Here is a 20,000-nt window from a genome sequence, read left to right on the forward strand (position 1 = left end):
GATTTCTTTTCACTAAGGCTTGTGATAACCGTCATTAGATGGACTTTTTTTTCGCATTTCCATCGGTGCACACGGATGATGTATCGCAGGGAGGAGGGGCCCTTGGAAAAGAGTTATCTGAAAGAGCCGAATGGGTGTTATTACTGCTATGATTTACTTGGCGCCCCGGGCAATGCAAGCCATGCAGAGATGTAGAGAGACTTGGGCGAACTCTCAGCGATGATTGAGGAGTGTTCTCTTGTATCGCATTCCACGTGCTGGCATGCGGTTGCTGTGGCGCTGGCGATGGAAGAAGCTGGAAAGGAAGTGGGAGGATTTGATAAACGGGGTGAGAAGCAAGTATACGGTAAATGGCATGATGTGAGGTAATAAGTGTTTCTGGCATTGCATCGAGGATTACTTTCTCTGGTTTTCTTCATCATCGAGGAGCATTCCCTTTATTCAGCGGTGAGAGGTGGAACGTAAACAGCGTGCAGCTATGATTGTCTGAGAGAGAGAGAGCGCGCGAGAGAGAGAGAGAGAGAGAGAGAGAGAGAGAGAGAGAGAGAGAGAGAGAGAGAGAGAGAGAGGACAGTTATTCCACACAGAGATACGTAATCGTGTGTGTGTGTATGTGCGCGCGCCTGTGTTTGTGCGTGTGTCTGTGTGTCTGAGTCCGTGTCTGAACCTAAGCGAGGCCGGGAGACTCGAAGACTTTCCTCCCTGGATTCCGCCGACCGCAACTTTCTAGAGGTGGTGCCAACTTTCTAGCATGTCTGTTGGGCAGCCTGTCTGTCCGCTGCCGCCCTGCCGACTCTTTAGCAGCGAGATTCCCGTTTTTTTGCGGCACCTCTCCCCCTGGCCCTCCCCCCCTGGCCCTCCCCATTCTCCTACTTCTGCCTCTGCCCACCTTCTCTTACCCCTTGCTCGCCTTTCCTCTTCCTTCTCCTGAAGATGAGAGTCGTCTGTTTTTGTTTTTTTTCCTAGAACTACGTAAGATTCGTCGATATATTCATCTTTAGGTCGACTTATTCTGTTTCTTCTGTTCTGCGTCTTTAATGTTGTTCCTTCCTGTGATTATTGTACCACTTTTATGGCTGTTCTTCTATTCTTCATTTTTTGTTCTTTGCCAATATTCGCTTCCTCCTCTCCCTCCTCTCTTTGGCTCCTTTTGCTTCGCCTCTCCTCTCCATCCCCACCTTTCCCCTCCATCCCCACCTCTCCTCTCCCTCTCCACTCCACCCTACCCCTCTCCTCTCCTCTCCTCTCCTCTCCTCTCCTTTTCTCCCCACCACTCCTCCTCTCCTCTCCTCCCCCTCCCCACCTCTCCTCTCCTCTCCTCCCCCTCCCCCTCCCCCTCCCCCTCCCCCTCCCCCTCCCCCTCTCCACCTCTCCTCTCTTCCCCCTCCCCACCTCTCCTCTCCTCTCCTCCCCCTCCCCACCTCCCTATCCCCTCCCCCTCCCCCCCCCCCCCCTTCCTCTCCTCCCCCTCCCCACCTCTCCTCTCTTCTCTTCTCCTCTCCTCTCTTTTCCTCTCCTCTCCTCTCCCTCTCCGCACTGCTTGACCTTCATAGTCCAGCACTCGAAGGGCGGCCGCTTTATGTGTCACTTTATTAGTCGTTTCTTAATTATTCATTTATCCTATTTATGCTATTATTATTTTTACGATGGAAGGTAGTGTTGTTTCTTTTGACTCGCTCCTAGCACTCTTCTTCCTCCTTTCTCTCTCCATTTCCCTCTTTCATTCTATGTTCTTTTCCTTCCCCATATCCTTGCCCTTCTTCTCTGTCTCCTTCTCTTTAACCGTCTCCTTCTCCCTTCTCCTCTCCCTTCTCCTCTCCCCTCTCTTCTGCCCTCCTCCTTCCACCTTTCCCCGCAGTCCCTCAGCGCTCATTCCAATCCACGCTTTCTCAACGCCTCATTTCGCTTTTTTTTTTTTTTTACCCTACGAACCTTTTCTTCTTTTCACTTCATAATGAAAATAGTATCGCTGTCTGTGCTTTCCCCTCTCTTTCGTATCGTCTTCTCTCTCTCTCTCTCTCTCTCTCTCTCTCTCTCTCTCTCTCTCTCTCTCTCTCTCTCTCTCTCTCTCTCTCTCTCTCTCTCTCTCTCTCTCTCTCTCCTTGGCTGCTTCATCCCTTCTACCTTCGCTGCTCTTATCACCCGGAGCTATCGTCATTCTGCATCATCTCACTCTGAAACTCACACTCCCCCCCCACCGCCTCCCCCAGGCTCCTCTGGCTAAGACTCGCTCTCGCACTTTGTCTCTCTTCCTCTCTCTCGCTCGCTCGCTCGCTCTTTGTCTCTCTTTCTCTCTCGTTCGCTCTTTGTCTCACTTTCTGTCTCTCTCGTTCGCTCTCTCTCGCTCTCTCTCTCTCTCTCTCTCTCGTTCGCTCTCTCTCTCTCTCTTTCTCTCTCTCTCTCTCTCTCTCTCTCTCTCTCTCTCTCTCTCTCTCTCTCTCTCTCTCTCTCTCTCTCTCTCTCTCTCTCTCTCTCTCTCTCTCTCTCTTCTCTCTCTTTCTCTTTCTCTTTCTCTTCCTCTTTCTCTCCTCTCCCTCTCCCTCCCTCCATCGATCCATCTAACCCACCCTTCCTCCATCTATCCATCCCGTCTCCCTCTTTCTTCCCTCTCTCCACCCTTCTCTCTCCTCCTCATTCCCCAATAATCGATTTATATTGTATGTTTATCGCGAAAAGTACGGATTATCTCCCAGAGGAATAATAAAAGAAAGGGCGAAAAGTTATCATTTGTTTTGGGAAGTTGATGGCAAGAGCTGGGTATTGTGTGGTAATAAGAGAACATGGTTGGGCTCGGGAAGGAGAGGGGGGGAGGGGGGAGGGGGGCGTCCGGGTAATCAGTTTTCGTATATTTTCATTTTTCTCTCACTCTCTCTTCTCTTTTCTTACGCTCTCTCGCCCCTCTTCGCTTATCTTCTCTTTTCGCTCTCCTCTTCCTCTTCCTCCCCCTTTGTTCTATCTCTCTGTCTCTGTCTCGCTCTCGCTGTCTCTGTCTCTGTCTCTTGTCTCTCTCTCGCTCTCGCTCTCTTTCTCTCTTTCTATCTTTCTATCTTTCTCTCTTTCTCTCTGTCTCTCTCTCTCTCTCTCTCTCTCTCTCTCTCTCTCTCTCTCTCTCTCTCTCTCTCTCTCTCTCTCTCTCTCTCTCTCCCTCTCTCTCTCTCCCTCTCTCCCCCCCTCCCTCTCCCTCTCCCTCTCCCTCTCCCTCCTTACCTTTCCCTCCTTCTCATCCTCCACTCCTTCCCTCTCACTTTCTCCACTTCTTTTCCTCTCTCCTTATCTTATGTCTCCTGCTCCTCTCTCTCCTTCCATTTTCCGCCTTCCCCTTCACGCCCATTCCCGCTTTATCTCCCTATTTTCCCTCCCTCCTTCTCCGACTCAACCTCCTCCAAGAAGATCAGCGCGGTCACGCAAACGAGGGAAAGAATCTGTCTTGGAGTCTAACATTTTCTTTTCTTCTTTTTTTCCCGTCTTTCCTCCGCACTCCTCCCCCCCCCCCCATCCTCTTCTATTCCCCCTCCCCACCCCCCTTGCGCGTCGGCTGATATTTGGCGGGAAAAGTTGGTGCGTGGCGGGTAAAAGATGAAGAAATGGCGGGGCGAGGCGGCGCGAAGTTGCCCGAATACAAATGAGATAGTTACCGTATCCTGAAGCGTGCGTCAGGCCCCTTGGCTTAGACTTCGGTTTTTGAGCGAAGTCGGGGAGGGAGGGAGGGAGGAAGGGAGGAAGGGAGGAAGGGAGGAAGGGAGGGAGGGAGGGAGGGAGGGAGGGAGGGAGGAAGGGAGGGAGGGAGGGAGGGAGAGAGGAAGGAGGAAGGAGGAAGAAGGGGGGGGGGGTGAGAGTATGAGGGGATTTGTAGCCCCTTTCGTTTATTTTTTTTTTTTTCTTTCTTTCTTTCCCATTTTTAAATGGAGTGTTTTATTTTTTTCTGGTTTGTTTTTATTGGTTTCCTTTTTTTTCAATTAAATAAGGAGTTTATTGATAGGTCGATCGGTGCTTGCTTGGTCAGTGGGTGATGCTTGACGGGGGAAATAAAACGAATGTAAGAGATTCGGACGTTGGCTGTATTCGTCGGCTGTTGTGTTCGGACGTTTGTTGTATTTGTGCTCTGTGCTAAGCGGGGGGGGGGGGGGGGGATAGTCACTGATTCGTGGTTTTAAGGAACAAGGTTATTTGCGGTATGGAAATGATTTTTTTTTCTTCGGCCGTTTGGCATGGATCGTGGGGTGCTTGAGTTACTTCGCGGAAAAGGGGGCGGTAGTTTTTTTTCCTTTTTTTTTTTAATATATGTATTTATCATCTCTCTCTCTCTCTCTCTCTCTCTCTCTCTCTCTCTCTCTCTCTCTCTCTCTCTCTCTCTCTCTCTCTCTCTCTCTCTCTCTCTCTCTCTCTCTCTCTCTCTCTCTTTCTCTCTTTCTCTCTATCATAGTGCCCATGTGCTGTTATGCAGACAGTGTTACCAATATGATTTGAATAAATTTATCAGTTTAATCTTTCCTTTCCTCTCCACCCCCCCCCCCTCCCTCACTCTCCCGTTCTCTCTCAATCTCAATCTCACCCACAGTCTATTGTTCTTTCTCTCCCACTTTCACTCTCTTTCTCTCCCTCTCCTGTTTCCTCTCCCTCTCTCCCTCCCTCTCTCTCCCTCTCCCTCCCTCTCTCTCCCTCTCCCTCCCTCTCTCTCCCTCTCCCTCTCCCTCTCCCTCTTCCTCCCTCCTCTCTATTCTCCCTCTCCCTCCCCTCTCCCTCTCCCTCCCTCTCCCTCACACTCTCTCTCCCTCTCCCTCTCACTCTCTCTCCCTCTCCCTCCCTCTCTCTCTCTTTCCCTCTCTCTCCTTCCCTCTCTCTCCTTTCCCTCTCCCTCTCTTTTCCCTCTCCCTCTCTCTCCTCTCCCTCTCCCTCTCTCTCTCTCAGTCCCTCTCCCTCTCCCTCTCGCTCTCTCCTCTCTCTCCTTCTCCTCTCCTTCTCTCTCTCCCTCTCCTCTCTCTCTCCCTCTCCCTCTCCCTCTCCCTCTCCCTCTCTCCTTCTTCTCCTCTCTTCTCCTTCTCCTTCTCCTTCTCCTTCTCCCTCTCCTTCTTCTCCTTCTCCCTCTCCTTCTTCTCCTTCTCCCTCTCCCTCTCCCTCTCCCTCCCCCCCCCCCCCCTCTCTCTCTCTCTCTCTCTCTCTCTCTCTCTCTCTCTCTCTCTCTCTCTCTCTCTCTCTCTCTCTCTCTCTCTCTCTCTCTCTCTCTCTCTCTCTCTCTCTCTCTCTCTCTCACTCTCACTCACTCTCACTCTCTCGTTCTTTCTTTCCCACTTTCGCTCTTTCTCTCTCGGCCGCACACTGATTCATTCACACGTCCATGTACTGCTTTCCTTCCTCGTTAACATACGTATTGGATATCGCACACCTACAGGCTCATTCGCTCAGACTTATCTGCCACCTCTCCCCCTCTCACTAACGATTAACTAGCATATTACACCCTATTCGTCCTTAGCCCTCTCTATGATTTTATTATCGAGGGACATCACATAGAAAAAAAAATCGAAATAAAAGTACTTGAATTAAAAATGGATGAAAAAAATGTTGGGGGTTTAATTAAATTTTACTCTGGCGGTGGTGCTTGGCGGATGAACGACTCTTAATTGACTTTTGGGCGGTTTGGCAACACTGCGAGGCATACGTGCAGCCAAGGAGAAGGAGGGAGTCTGTGTGCCACAACCTCCGGCCCTTGTGTCTTAACGTTTCGTACAAGAATCGCCTGCTCTCGCCGCCGCCGCCGTCGCTCTCTCTCTCTCTCTCTCTCTCTCTCTCTCTCTCTCTCTCTCTCTCTCTCTCTCTCTCTCTCTCTCTCTCTCTCTCTCTCTCTCTCTCTTTGTATGTATGTTTATATATATATAAATATATATATATATATATACATACATACATACATACATACACACACACACATACATACATACATACATACATACATACATACATACATACATACATACATACATACATACATACATACATACATACATACATACATACATACATATATACATATATATACACACAAGTGTGTTTGTGTATATATATACACAAACATATATACATATATATCCACTTTCCTCTTTCCTTGTTCCTCTCTCTTTCTCTCTCCCCTCTTTCTTTTTCCGTCCCCCCAACTCCCCCCTTCTTTCAATCCCTCCCTCATCCCTCCCTCCCCCCCCCCCTTGCACGCGCTCTGTCTATTTGTCTTATCTCCCCCTCTCCGTCGCTCGCTTACTCACTCATTTGCACCATACTTTTTCTTTCCCCGACCATTTTCTCTCTCTGCCCCTCATACCCCTTCCCTTGCGCTCCCCTTCTCCCCTTCTCCACTCTTTCACTTTTCCCTTTCGTCCTTCCATCCCTCTCCGTTTCCCTTTCCGAACCCTCCTTTCCATTCCTTATCTTATTTTCCTTTATCTAGCCTTCTAGCTTTATCGCTCTGCTTTCTTCCTTATTTTCCCCCGTCATGCATTTCCTTGCGTTGTCGCTCTCCCTGTCTCCTTCTCTCCGTTTGCCTCATTTCTCCTCCTTCTTGAATTTCCTCCCCTCTTCCATATTCGTCCCCCGTCCATTTCCTCTTGTCTCCTTCCCCTTTCTTCCCCTCCCCTTCCTTCTCCTCTTGACGTTTTTCCTCCCATTTTCCTCCCCTTCCCTCCCTTCCTCTTTTCCTTGTCCACTTCCCTCTCCATTCCCTTCCCTTTTCCTTTTCATTTCCATTTCCCTCCCCGTCCCTGTGCCTCCTTTCCCCTTCCCTCCTCTAATCATTCTTCTTCCCTCCCCTCCCTTCCCTTCCCTTCCCTTCCCTTCCCTTCCCTTGCCCCTCCCCATTCGTCTCCTCTCCTCCCATCCTCCATCTTATTCCTCCCCCTTCCTCAGCCACCCTATGCGCCCGTCCTCCTCCTCTTCGATCCTTACAAGGAATGCATGTATGTATCTCTGCGTGTAGGTATCTCTCTCTCCATTGAGTGTTGTGGCGCCTGGTGTTTCGTACTGTGTTTTTCTCCGAGTCTGTGGTTGGTTCGACCACAAGCAAGCCTAGCGGACTTTCGTTTCTTGGGAGGTTTTTCTCCTCCCGTCCCCTGCGTCATTGTTAATCTCGCAGTTTTTATTATTGTTATTATTATTATTATTATTATTGTGATTTTTTTTCCTCTGGGAGATTTTGTGAGGGGTGGGGGTGGAGGTAGGGGAGGGGAGGGAACGTGTGTGTGTGTGTGTGTGTGTGTGTGTGTGTGTGTGTGTGTGTGTGTGTGTGTGTGTGTGTGTGTGTGTGTGTGTGTGTGTGTGTGTGTGTGTGTGTGTGTGTGTGTGTGTGTGTGTGTGTGAGCGCATGTAAGTGTGACGTTTTTAGTCCTCTAGAGTGACGGACAGATTACTCATAATTGTTCTGCATTTGCTCGCGCGTGTACTTGTGTTCATAGCGCACGTTTACTTGTTTTAACTAATTGCCTCACTATTTTCGAGGAATTAAGCGTGATTAATTTATTCCTGTCATCGAAGCATCGGTTATTTTCTTGTTTTTCTATCATTATGTTTATTGGCTTAAGCTTGGATTTAGATGCTATATATGTAAGAGGGTATATTTTATTTTGTTTTATGCCAAATATAAGTGATTGTGATTTTATTATGTCGGTAATTTAATTTCATTTTTACTTGTTAGATCATTATAAGTATTAGTGAATTTTTTTTCTGTTACGGTGAAGTGACATGAAATGAGCTTTATTTGTCTTCCTCCTTGGGCGTCGGAAGATACTTTGTTCTAAGGCTCTATACGTTGGGTTATTTCTCGTACCGGAGAGGTTGATCTAGCCGTCAGGTACTGCGATGTAGATAGAAAGTTGTCATATGTTGTAAATGTCGTTAAAAGGCTATTCTTTGCGATAAATGTCGGTAGAAGGTCAGACCGTTGTTGTAGTATAGACTTGGAAAGGTCGCCAATTGTCTCTGCCCATTAGAGGTCCCGCCAATACCCTCGTCACGGCTTAAAGCAGCGCATCCATGCCCCGCCAGCACCCATGCCCCGCCAGCACCCATGCCCCGCCAGCACCCATGCCCCGCCAGCACCCATGCCCCGCCAGCACCCATTATTTTCCGAACGAGGAAAACGGGGCATGTGTGGCCCTCATCTCGGTAGGGGTTTTATTGTATGCTCAGGGTTGTGCCAATATATGTGCGACTGTTTTTCTCTATGCGAATGATGGCTCGAGTCGTACGTAACAAGCCGGAGGTGTGTGGGCGGTCGGTGCACGTGGTCGTGTACGCCGCCGTGCACGCAAGTGGCGATCGCGTCCGAGTGGAGGTTTGGGAGCGAGGGCGGAGGCGCCGCCGCAACACTCATTGGTGGTCACTCACACGTTCCGCCTCAATAAAATCGTCAACGCCTTTGTCGGGACGCGGCCAGGCTAGGTAGTTAGGTGTTATGGGGCACTGTTTGTGTCTCTTTGCAGGCTATTTGCTCGTGTGCTTGTGTGAAATTATATGAAGCGTTAGATTGCTTGTTACGAGTTATTGGGTGATAATTTGATAGATTAACGTGTTTACTATGCATGGTCCACTAGTGCAGAGACGAGTTCCAACTCCATAGCGAAGGTGAAGAGAGCAATTTCTGTATATAAACACATGCGTTAGGCGCCATGCGAGTTCATGTTTGTAAGAAGGCTCGAGAAGTGGTGGCCGGATCTGAACGATATAGTGTGAACGCATGAACGAAGGGTTGTGCCACTCCGCATCTCCAGCTAATCCCAACGGCCGCTCATGTATGGCGGCGGAAAATTTGGTCGGAAAACAAGGCGACCTCACACGACCGGAAAATTGCCCCCGGCGCCCCGCTATCACGGAAAGATTTGTCTTAGGCTCCGAGGCGACGCCACTGCCGCTGACGGCCGCTCACGGCCCGCCGCAGACCGTCCACCCGCGGCTGCCTCATCCCATCCATGCCCGGCCCTCGTGTCTTAGCCGCGGTGCCTTGCCTTCTTCTCATCCTTCTCATCTTCCTTTTCTTATCATTCTCATTCTCCTCTTCCTCTTCCTTTTCTTATCATTCTTATTCTCCTCTTCCTCTTCCTTTTCTTATCATTCTCATTCTCCTCTTCCTCTTCCTTTTCTTATCATTCTCATTCTCCTCTTCCTCTTCCTCTTCCGCATCTCCATTTCCAGTCCCTTATTCTCTTCATCCATGTCCTCCCTTATCCTCGTCATTGTCATCGTCGTGGCCCCTCCTCCTCCTCCCCCCCTCCTCCTCCTCCTCCTCCTTCTCCTCCTCCTCCTCCTCCTCCTCCTCCTCCTCCTCCTCCTCCTTCTCCTCCTCCTCCTCCTCCTCCTCCTCCTCCTCCTCCTCCTCCTCCTCCTCCTCCTCCTCCTCCTCCTCCTCCTCCTCCTCCTTTCTCCTCTTCCTCCCCTCCTCCTCCCCTCCTCCTCCTCCTCCTCCTCCTCCTCCTCCTCCTCCTCCTCCTCCTCTTTTTGCTCCTCCCCATATCTTCCTTATCCTCTTCTTCTCCCTCCCTTCTCCTCCTCTCCTCCTCCCCCTTTTCATCCTCATCTTCGTCCTCATCCTATTCGTTCTACATCTCCGCCATCCCCTTCCTCTCCCCCTCCCCCTCCCCCTCCCCCTCCCCCTCCCCTCCCTTTCTCTTGCACTTCCTCCTCCCTACCCCCTTCCCCCTCTCCACCTCCCCCATCCTCTTCCCCGTCATCCTCCTCCTTCATTTCTTACAGGGACTTGATTTGGTCTTATCTTAGTCCTTCCTGTCTCCTTCATACCGGTACCTCATCATTTTTTTCAGTTACTTGTTTCTTTTGTCATGGCCTTTATCTCCGTGTTTTGCCTCCCCCGTTTAATTGCGTCCTTCCCGTGCCACTTCTTCTCGTTTGTCTGTGCACTTCCTTCTTTGTCTGAATTTCTGTCCTGTGTCTTCTTCCTTCGAGACCCCCCACCCCCCACCCTTGCCCTGGCCCTCACCCCCCACCTTTGCCCTGGCCCTCACCCCCCATCGCCTCCCATCTGATCCTAGTTGCTAGATTTTGCTTCCTTTTCCAAATCTTCTCTCAAATTAATTTCCATTCTATACATGGGTGAGCGATATTGTCATTGTTCATCTCTTCGTCCCACAACGTATGTCTTTATTCCATTTTATTCCAGAACTCTTTTTAAATTTCGGGTCCTAATAACACGCCCATGGGGCCACGCATTCAAGCACCCTGACCATTTGTGTGCATGTACGAATGTGTGTATGTGTGTGTTTAAAGCACGACCCATGCGTTCCCCCACTGCAGGTCCCCTCAACCCGCCCCGCCCCAATCTCGGCGCTTGTCCTGCGGCGCCCCGTAGTGTCTTAGGAAAACTTGGTGTCACGTGATTTTCCGCCTTGCTAATGAATTTGTGTGTGGTGACCCCGAGGCCGGATGGATGTGACGGAACCATTAAGTTCCCGTACTTTGATGTCTGGGTGCCCGGGCCGCCTGCACACCCGCAAGAATGGAATGCCAAACATTATCAAGCCAGGAGGATCTGGGGAGAATTAATGCTATATGGAAAGCTGTCTTTACTAGAGTTTGGGGACGACGTTATCCAGGGGCTTGTATGGCGTCAAGGTTGGAGTTGACTTTGTTCTTCATAAGGATAATTTGGATAATTAGGCTCAATGAAGGAAATAAATTGGTCGTCGACTATGTAGCATATTCAGTCAACGCAGAAAAGTTTCTGAATTTCTAAGACTAAAATTGCTGTAATTGAGAACTAGTCTTGTATATAACGGCGTGCAAGTCGGGTTGGTTATGGAAAGGAGGGGGGCTGAAGGCAAGGGGCGTGGCTGGGCTCGCAGCGTCCCGCGCACCTGTGGCAGGTATTTAGGAGCGGACACGACCCAGCTTCCTTGCGTGACGCAGGTACCTTCTTGGGCGTCATCACCATCAGACTTCGGCTCCTTTCTGGCTCGCAAGACTCGTGCGTTTGCCTTGCGTGTGCCGGCGTGCACGGTGCGGCAGTGCCAGCGTGTGGTGCCACCAGTTATGTTTGGTTTCCACGGATATGGTCGTCTGGCGGAAGTGTATCGCGTTAAACTTGAGGTGAGGGGAGTGTCGTGTGTAGGCCTTGGCAAGTGGGGCCGGCAGTGTGGCGCAAGTGTAGCCGGAATATTGGATCGAAACTGGGGCGACGCTGGGTCAGGGGTCACCGCCAATTTGGCCTCGTCGGAGGGCCAAGGGTTTTATCAAAGATCCCAAATTGTGAGATATTCTTGACAACAAAATGTCTCTAAGAAGTTACATTAGTTTCAGATTTAATCCGTATTTTTAACGTTTGTGAATGATGACTTCCTTTGAATCGACAAGATTTGTTTAATTTGATACAGTATAAATCAGATTTAACGGAAGAATTGTTATGTGGCAAATTGTCAGTGACAATTTGATATGTTTATTAGCCAGAAATGTTCTCACAATTTGTAAACTTTACAAAGTAGTACTCATGCTCGTTCGGGATTTGGATAATGGTTTTTACTTATTGTAAATTCAGCCTGGAAGCTATTACAGACTTAGAGATTAGGCTGTCACCGATGATGGCGACCGACCTGTCGGGAAACCGTGTTTTGACCGAGTCTAAGTATAGGCTGATGGAGGTAATGACTGGGATACGACGCAAGAAGAGGAAGTCATTATGTACGACCGGATGGCTGGCAGTCGTCGAGAAAGTGAAGTGGCGAATCCAAAACGATTTTGAAAGGGTCGTTGCAGGTTCATATGACTCCGTTTGCAGACAGAGACAACAGATGGCGTGCAAAGGTTACTGTTTTAATGCTTAGTAGAAATGTAGTTCAGAACTGATGCATATCAAGGCGGGTCGTGTCTAAGATTGGCAGCGGGTGCAGCTAGTCCGTGGGAATGTTACCACGCAACCCATAACCTCATTGTCTGAACTAACATGTCACTATCACTGCTATCTCCCATCTGGCAAACCCAACACCTTATTTAAACATCTTTTAATTATCTCGAGGTGCCAGTTTTTACCGGTCTTCACTGTCGATCGAGTTTCCTTCGAGCCGAGGTTTCATTTCCCTCGCTCGTTCGTCTGGACGTGTTTGACGAGACCGAGCCGGCTCCTGGTCGATGCGAACCGCGTGTCAAACATATGGTTATCGCCGCGAAACGGTGTCGGGCTCTGTAACGTCCCTGTGAAATGACGGAGAAGCGCCTCGCCGCCCTCGCGCGACAAATCTACATGCGAAATGGGGCGTCGAATTCGTGATTCCGCGGGGCGTCCGTCAGCCCCGTAATTGTCCATGATTGCCGGGCGATGATTACGAGGCGGAGGCGATTACCCGACGATGGGCCCGGCGTTGAGGGATCACCGGGCCATATGTCGCGCCACGCCCGTCCTACCTGCTGCCGGCTCCTGCCCCGAGTTCCGTACGCGCCAGGCACCGCTCGGCCTTTTCCCCTCCTTCGCTGGCTTGGCTATTTTTTCCCCACGAGTATGAACATTTCGCTTCTTTTCTCAGTGCATGATTTCGTGGGTTTATCATGGTCCCCCCCCCCCCTCATTCTGTGTTTTATTTACATATCGTTTCCTTGCTTTTGCGCTGTATTTTCAACGCAGGATTTCTCTTCGCAATTTATTTTCGCTTCCCTTAGTATCTTCATATAAAAAGATCCTCTTGAAAGTCAATATTGCTATTTATGTTTCGCACTATTTGCAGTGTTTGGATAATGAAGCTTTGCCAGAATGATACTCGTGAGTGTCTCTAAAACAATATTTTGAAGTAGTCAACTTTATAACCAATGATTTAGATATTACACTTTTGCATAATGCCCACGTCAAATGGAACTCAACATTTTATGATCGCTGTAAGAGACATGAAGACTCGATTTAACGTCCGCCAAGTATAACTTCTCGTCCGCGTCGACTGGATCCCTTTGCAGTTATGATTTTTGAAGACCTGGACTTGTTAGTGAGCCTTGATCGCCACTCGGTTTGCGCAGGACCTGGAGTGAAATGTTCTGCGCGTCGGAGTGTTCTCAATTGTGGGGGGAAAGCAGTGGGAGTGGGAGTGCGATTGCTAGCGAGAGTGGGAGGGGGAGTGGGAGTGGGAAGTAACTGAAGCCGCTGATAATCGCACAGAAGAATATAAAAATACAAACAACGGCGAAACACTTTTTTCCCCTTCCTTGTTCTCTCGAGCGAGTTTTTATAGTTTTATATTTTATTTAGCGGTTGTGAGAAAGCTTATTATGTGTGGGTAAAGTGGAAGCGTTAATGTCACGCCGGGGTTGTTGTTATAATGGATGCTACGTGATGGCCGATATTACATCAAGTTATGTCCGCAATAAAACGCTTTAATTGTCAGTGGGCGGACCTTGCGGGCGTCGAGATGGGGGGAGGGGGGCGCACCCTCTGTGAGACATTCAGGTAGTGAGAATTTCTGCCTCAGTTGGTGTGTTACAGACACCGTTACTTCGTGGAACCCCGGCCGGAGTGGAGTCTGCTCCCGCCGTTCCATCCGGGGTGGGTTGAGTGTCCGCCTGGCTATGCTACTCGGGAAACGTCGGCGCCCGAGTCAAAGTACTTTCCTAGGCCGCTCGTGGCACGGGACGACGGCCAGGAGGCGCTGTGGTTCTGCGAATTATATGGATATTGAGGGACGGGATATGTCGCGGGCTCTTGTCACTGCGATTCGTTCGACAAAATGGATTTGCAGCTCTTGGTCTGTTAAAACTTCCATCGGCTCGCATTGAAGCGTCGGATGTGCGTTCGTTCGCCATGTATATTCGGAGAATTAGAAAGAAATTATCAGGTTCGGAGAAATATTTTCGTGGTCAGCTTTGGAGTGGTGCTACTTGGCGTTCTGGGAAGTCTAAGACCCTTTCTTAAGTGTTCCGATCGCATTCTTATTCCGGAAAACCCAGTTCGAGAATGTCGTTAAGCAGTCCTTGATTTTCGCACCTCCGATGTGAAAATGCAGATCTGCGGATTCGCCAGATACCAATGAAGGTCCCAGGCAGCATTTGTGACCGCGTGTGCTGGTCAGTCGCGCCGCACGACCTTGGATTTCCCCGACGCCAATGGGATCGATACGCGAATTACAACCCATAGTGTTTGTATTCCCCGAGACGGAATATCAGTTATCCAATTTGTGGGCGGGAGTAAGAGGAGTAGCGTGGTCTGTGTCTCGTCATCGTCTGGAAGTGACAAAAGCACAACGCTGACCGATGATACGGTTGTAAGAGCAGTGTTTTTGCTCGTATTTACGTCGCTCGTTCTGTCAGTAACTTCCAGTAGTGAAATTGTATTGTAGTTTATTACGTATTTGTTGTCTGAAGCATCGTAACGGAGCAACATTACGGCCGAGAACGAACCGCATTGGAAAAGAAGCGAAGAAGAGCGGGAACTAGAGGAGCCTCCGTGACATATTCCAGATGCCCGTTTTCTATAAAGCGTGGGAGATACGATAAAAGAACGGGATATACATAACAAGCCGAGAGGGACCAGTGCATCAAGGTTACTCCGGCCCTCTCACGTCCGTTATTATCTTGCATTGCGTGTCGCATAGCCTTTCGTATATTGCTTTGTTGAATTTTATAGAGGATGAATGATAGCTGTTCTTCCTACGTTGATGTGTTTTTTTTTCCAATCTGTTGTAAAAGAATCCTAGTCATTGTCGAATTCGTGAAAGTTGAACTTTTTTTTTCCATATCGTAGAACAATAAACGCGAATTCTATATCGCACTGGTTCGTATATTTACATCCACGTTTTGCATGTAATTTGGCATGACTTGTGCACACTGCTGGTGGCGGAGAGTACATAATTTTTGTGCTCGGATACAAATATTCACCAGGACCTACATTAAAACTTTCGCCTACCGATGTTCTTTGTGCGGCCTAGGCTCTTTGTAGGAGTGTCCCGCGCACCATGAATGTCTCGGGACTTCGTGGGCTGGAGATGATGTCTGTATGAATAAAAGTATATCAGAAAGAGCGGTTCGATGTTTACTTCTGTCTCCCGGAGTTCAGGACGGCGTTCTTTACCTTCCCGGAATCCGAAGCTGTTTCGGTGGCCTTCGACTGTGCGGGGATTCAATCCTGAGGGAGGGAGAGAGGGAGAGGGAGAGGTATAGGGAGAGAGGGGAGAGGGAGGTATAGGGAGAGGGGGAGGGAGAGAGATAGGGAGAGGGGGGGGAGAGGTATAGGGAGAGAGGGAGAGGGAGAGAGATAGGGAGAGGGGGGAGAGGGAGGTATAGGGAGAGGGGGAGGGAGAGGGAGAGGGAGAGATAAAAAATAAGGAAGAGAGAGGAGAGAGAGAAAAGAAAGAGGAATTAGAGAGAGAGAAGGAAGATGAAGGAGAGAGAGGCAGAAGGAAGAGGAAGAAGAGAGAGAGAGAAGGAAGAGGAAGGAAAGATAGAAGGAAGAGGAAGGAGAGAGAGAGAGAAAAGGAAAAATAAGGAGAGAAGAGAGAGAGAGAAGGAAAAGGAGGAGAGAAAAGAAGAAGAAGGAGAGAGAGAGAGAGAGAGAGAGAGAGAGAGAGAGAGAGAGAGAGAGAGAGAGAGAGAGAGAGAGAGAGAGAGAGAGAGAGAGAGAGAGAGAGCGAGAGAGAGATGGGGGGGGATAAGAGAGCAAAGGTTGAACTTTACAAATGTATCTGAATTTCAATACTAGTTCATGATATGAAATATAAATTGCCGAATTATTTGTTTGCACTGTTTTAACATTTGTCCTCATGCATTGTTTTGTGTTGCAGGTGAGTACGCCGTGGCTGATCACAGAAAACGGAGTGTTTGAGTATGTTGCGTTTTCTGTTTCATGGGATCATCTCTCGGGGCGTTTTGGTCATAAATGTATGTTTAAGGTGAGTCATCCATAGATCTTAAGTACACTTGCGCTTGCAGGAGTGATTGATTGGTCTAATCGCCCCTGATGATAACACCAAACATTACGCCTTATTAAGTTGTCAATATGAGGCGCGCTCTCATTGGGGCATTACGTCATGGCGCAGCGCTTGCTTCTTGGAATAAACAAAGTGATGGCAAATTCCACTTGGCATTGTCACGTTTGTATCAAACGAATTTTTCCTTCATGTTGAAATAGATATTTTATTATTCCCTATAATTATATCTCTACTAATGTGGCGGCTTTTATAAATCGGGTTATTCATTCAGTGTGTGACGGCACATTCAACGATGTGTTCTGGACATGAGATCGTGATGCGAGATTTTAGTTTTACAATTACTTTTTATCGGGTATTTTAGTTTTTTGACGCACAATGCCGATTAGTTTGTTTTTGCAGCGTTTTTCAAAGTCACTACATCCGATTTTTCTTGACATACTGATTTTGCTTTCGCGGGATAGGCCACAATATTCAGCTCTTTCTATGTGATGTACGTGACATCAAGCTGGGCATCGCTTGTGTGCGTGTTGCGGGGTATGTCTAGCAGTGACGATGTTGTGTTGCGAGAACCACCCGCTGGTATCGTACCCCAGCCTCATTGTTTGCCAGACGTTTTCGTCCGAACGACGCGTTTTCTTCGCTCGCTTTCTCCGCCGCTTATGTCTGCCTTTCGGTTATGTCCTCGGCTTCTTTTCGTTTGTATTCGTTTTATTAGGTGACAGAATGGCATCAGGTAGGCCTAGAAGGTGCCCGCGGCCTATGGGCATCCTCCGCGGCGTCATAGAAGAACGTTCCATTGTGAGACATCCAAATGCCAACGTTCAACATTCGAAGAAACTCAATCCTCCCAGACTGCTTGGTGCCCGGTTGCCTCCCTCCCCTCCTCTACTCCCTCCTCCTCCCCTCCTTCCTGCCCCTTCTTCATCGCTCTCCCCCCCCATCCCACACTTTATCTCACCCTCCATGTTGTTATTTAATTCTTTTAGTCTGTCACTGATAAGTCGCGTTCGATCGAGTCAGCGATTTCACGAATTTCTTGGTTTCCCGTCGGGGCGGGTTGAAGGGTCGGGGGCACGGCGGGTCTCCTCGGAGGGACGGACGGTGCCACGAAGCAAGAACAAACAGCGAGCAAGAGTGATTGGTGGGCAGAGCTTGGCACTTCACCCCCCCCGTACCCCCACCCTTCCACCCTACTCGTCCCCCTCTATCTCCTGCATTCAATCTCCCTCCCCTCTTCTTCTTCCCCCATCCTCTCATTTCTCATCTTCTCCCCCTCTTTCTGGCACATATCCCTCCCCCCCCTACTCTCTCTCTCTCTCTCTCTCTCTCTCTCTCTCTCTCCTCTCTCTCTCTCTCTCTCTCTCTCTCTCTCTCTCTCTCTCTCTCTCTCTCTCTCCTTCTCTCTCTCTCTCTCTCTCTCTCTCTCTCTCTCTCCTTCTCTCTCTCTCTCTCTCTCTCTCTCTCTCTCCTTCTCTCTCTCTCTCTCTCTCTCTCTCTCTCTCTCTCTCTCTCTCTCTCTCTCTCTCTCTCTCTCTCTCCCTCTCCCTCTCCCTCTCCCTCCCCCTTCTCCCTCTCACTCCCCCCCTTCTCCCTCTCCCTTCTCTCACCCTCCCTCCCTCCCTACCTCCCTACCCTCACTCTCTCTCTTCCTCCCTCTCTCCCCTCTCTCTCTGTCTCTCGCTCCCTCCCCCTCCCCCCCCCCCCCTCCCCCTCCCCCTCAGTCTTCCTGTATTTTCTACCTTTAGTTTCGCGTTCCTCTTTTCCATTCCTTCGCTCTCCAGCTTCTTGACCTTGTGTGTTATCTGCTCGTCGTTAGAACCGCTGTTACGAGATTCGTTCTGGCCATGTCTAAAATGGACCATTTTTTTGGCGTTTGGAATAATCCGAAAAAACGTTGTTTTTTTTTCACTCCTTACAACAAGGAAAGAGATTTGCTTTTTTCGCTGAAAATGGCAATTGAATAGTTTTTTGGAATGGTCGTAGCGATCACTAGTTTCTGCTACAGATCGTAGTTATGACCTCTTTTTTGTTATACATTTATTTATTAATATACGTAGTTAGAATACAGTCAATGACGTTATGATCAAGGCGGTATCATTGGAGTTATATATGTGTAATATCCGTTCTCTTTTGCATACATCGCATTGAAAACTGAAGTTTTTTTTCGAATGAAGAGAATATATTGCTTTCCCGCTTTCCATAGAATTATCTGCTACATTGGTCAAGGCATGTGAGAGACAGACTTGCATCAAAATCTTGCATCAAAAGCCTGGACTGCAATTTCCTGATATCGTTAACGCACACCGTTAGTGACTAGTAAAATTCGTTTTCAAGTCAGTTGGAATTATTAGAAAAAATAGTATAAAAACAACATATATAGCATATTTATATTAAGAGCAAAATATTTTAGATTCAACGTGATATAGATAAGATAGAGACACGGAAAATAGTCGTTTTCATCCCCTCCGTCTCCGTCCCACTCCACCCTCCAACTTCTACCCCGATACCTCGATACCCCGATACCCCCCCCCCCCCCAGATACCCTCCGGTGAACGAAAGTAACGTTGACATCTTGTGCCTTGTGCCTTTAGTCAGATCTCTTATTGTGGCACTTTGTTTATAATTCTTCTTTCTTTATTCTCTTTCCCTCTCTTCTCCTTTCGTAGATAACGTTTTTCTCCTATTTTTACAGTTCCATCGTCGCTGATGTTGATATTGTCATTTTCGTTTTCATTTCATATTGACATTACTTTTAGTTTAACTGATTCTAGTGCGAATATTACTAACAAGAATACCGATACTGAAAGTGCTGCCACTGATGGTACAGCAGTGTTGCTAAAACATTCGTTGTAAGTGCTGCTGTCATTGATTATTTATTTATTTATTTTTTGCTATTGATCATTATGACTACAGCAGTAATTATTATTTTTGATAACAGTAACAGATGCAAAATATTTTATTTTACGTTGCAGAAGAACGCAATTTGCCTCTGGGGCGTGTAATGAATGCTGCACGAGTCCTTGTCCCTAGCGATGAGACAAGTACCTCAAGAGCTGGACGGGGAGTGAAGGGCGGCAGAGGCCTTGTGGGGGGAAAGAAGGGGCCGGGGGAGAGGGGATTTTCAAGACGTCGGTGGATAGGGATGGGAGGGGGGGGGGCATACAAAGGAGGGTGAAAGGAGAGGCGAGGAGGTAAGGAAGAAGGATGAAGGATTGTAAGGAAAGTGTTGGGGGAGGGGGGGGAGGGCAGATTACCAGTTAACAAGAACGACTGGGAGAATGCCAAGCCATGTACGTAAATTAAAACATACGGTCACAAAGCACGAACTAGTACTTTCAACATTTTTTTTTTTTTTTTTTGGGGGGGGGGGTTACGAGAATGGCATTTCCCGCTCGCAATCGAAGTAGGAACCCGTGTCAACAGATGCCAGGGGCTCGACGGCGGGGCACGGGAAATAATTCATGGGCGATGGCTGCGAGGTGGCGTGGGCGGGAGACCTGAGCGCTCAGGGGGATTTAATTTACAAGGAGAGGGACACGGGTGATAGGAAGGGGGTGGGTGGCCCTTGTTGCATCGCCGCCCCGCTGTCGTGATTGTGCGTGGAGGCTGTTATTTCCTGTTATGGTGGAGGAGGAAGATTACATGAATAGGTCGACTGGAATGAGGACACAGGAAGCAATGAGTGTCGCAGGTTCGTGTAGAGACGAAGGGTGTGAGAGGAAAGGGCGTGAGGCGGAAAACCGCTCGAGGTTAGAGGGAAGAGCCGAACGGGAGGGGTATCGTAGGAGGCGTGGAAGGGCGTCGGGAGAATCGTGTGCGGCGGCGAGACCCGAGCGGGGCGCGGGGATGCGAACGGGCGAAGCGGCCTAGCGAGCGACAACGACACGTGTTAGATCCTCCAAGTTGCAGCCATTATTCTTAATATTGATTTGATCTTTGCATGAATGGCTCCCCGGGGCTCGCTGTGATTGTATCTCGGCTGTTGTTATGTACGTGGAATGCGGTCCCTGTGTGCCATGACCTGTTGTGATTGCGGGCGTCGCAGGGGAGGCGGCCGTGTGTGCGATTTTTTGCCTGCGTGCGTCACGACGTCTTTGGGTCGTACGCTCGCGA

General features: G+C 49.0%; 1 protein-coding gene across 7 annotated transcripts in view; it reads left to right on the forward strand.

Moving 5' to 3' along the window:
* Positions 1-20,000, forward strand: part of LOC125032714 (transcription factor 12-like) — a 383,054-nt gene that overhangs the window by 301,164 nt on the left and 61,890 nt on the right. Inside the window, exon 1 of one of the 7 annotated variants that reach the window (XM_047623993.1) lies at positions 15,705-15,848. The exons of the other annotated variants lie outside the window; for them this stretch is intronic. Coding sequence (XP_047479949.1) covers positions 15,720-15,848 — 129 coding nt within the window. The 5' untranslated portion in view covers positions 15,705-15,719. Of the gene's footprint in view, positions 1-15,704; positions 15,849-20,000 lie in introns of those variants that run through there. 7 annotated transcript variants of the gene reach the window in all.

The sequence above is a fragment of the Penaeus chinensis genome, chromosome 15, assembly GCF_019202785.1.
Source record: "Penaeus chinensis breed Huanghai No. 1 chromosome 15, ASM1920278v2, whole genome shotgun sequence".
Classification (NCBI taxonomy): domain Eukaryota; kingdom Metazoa; phylum Arthropoda; class Malacostraca; order Decapoda; family Penaeidae; genus Penaeus; species Penaeus chinensis.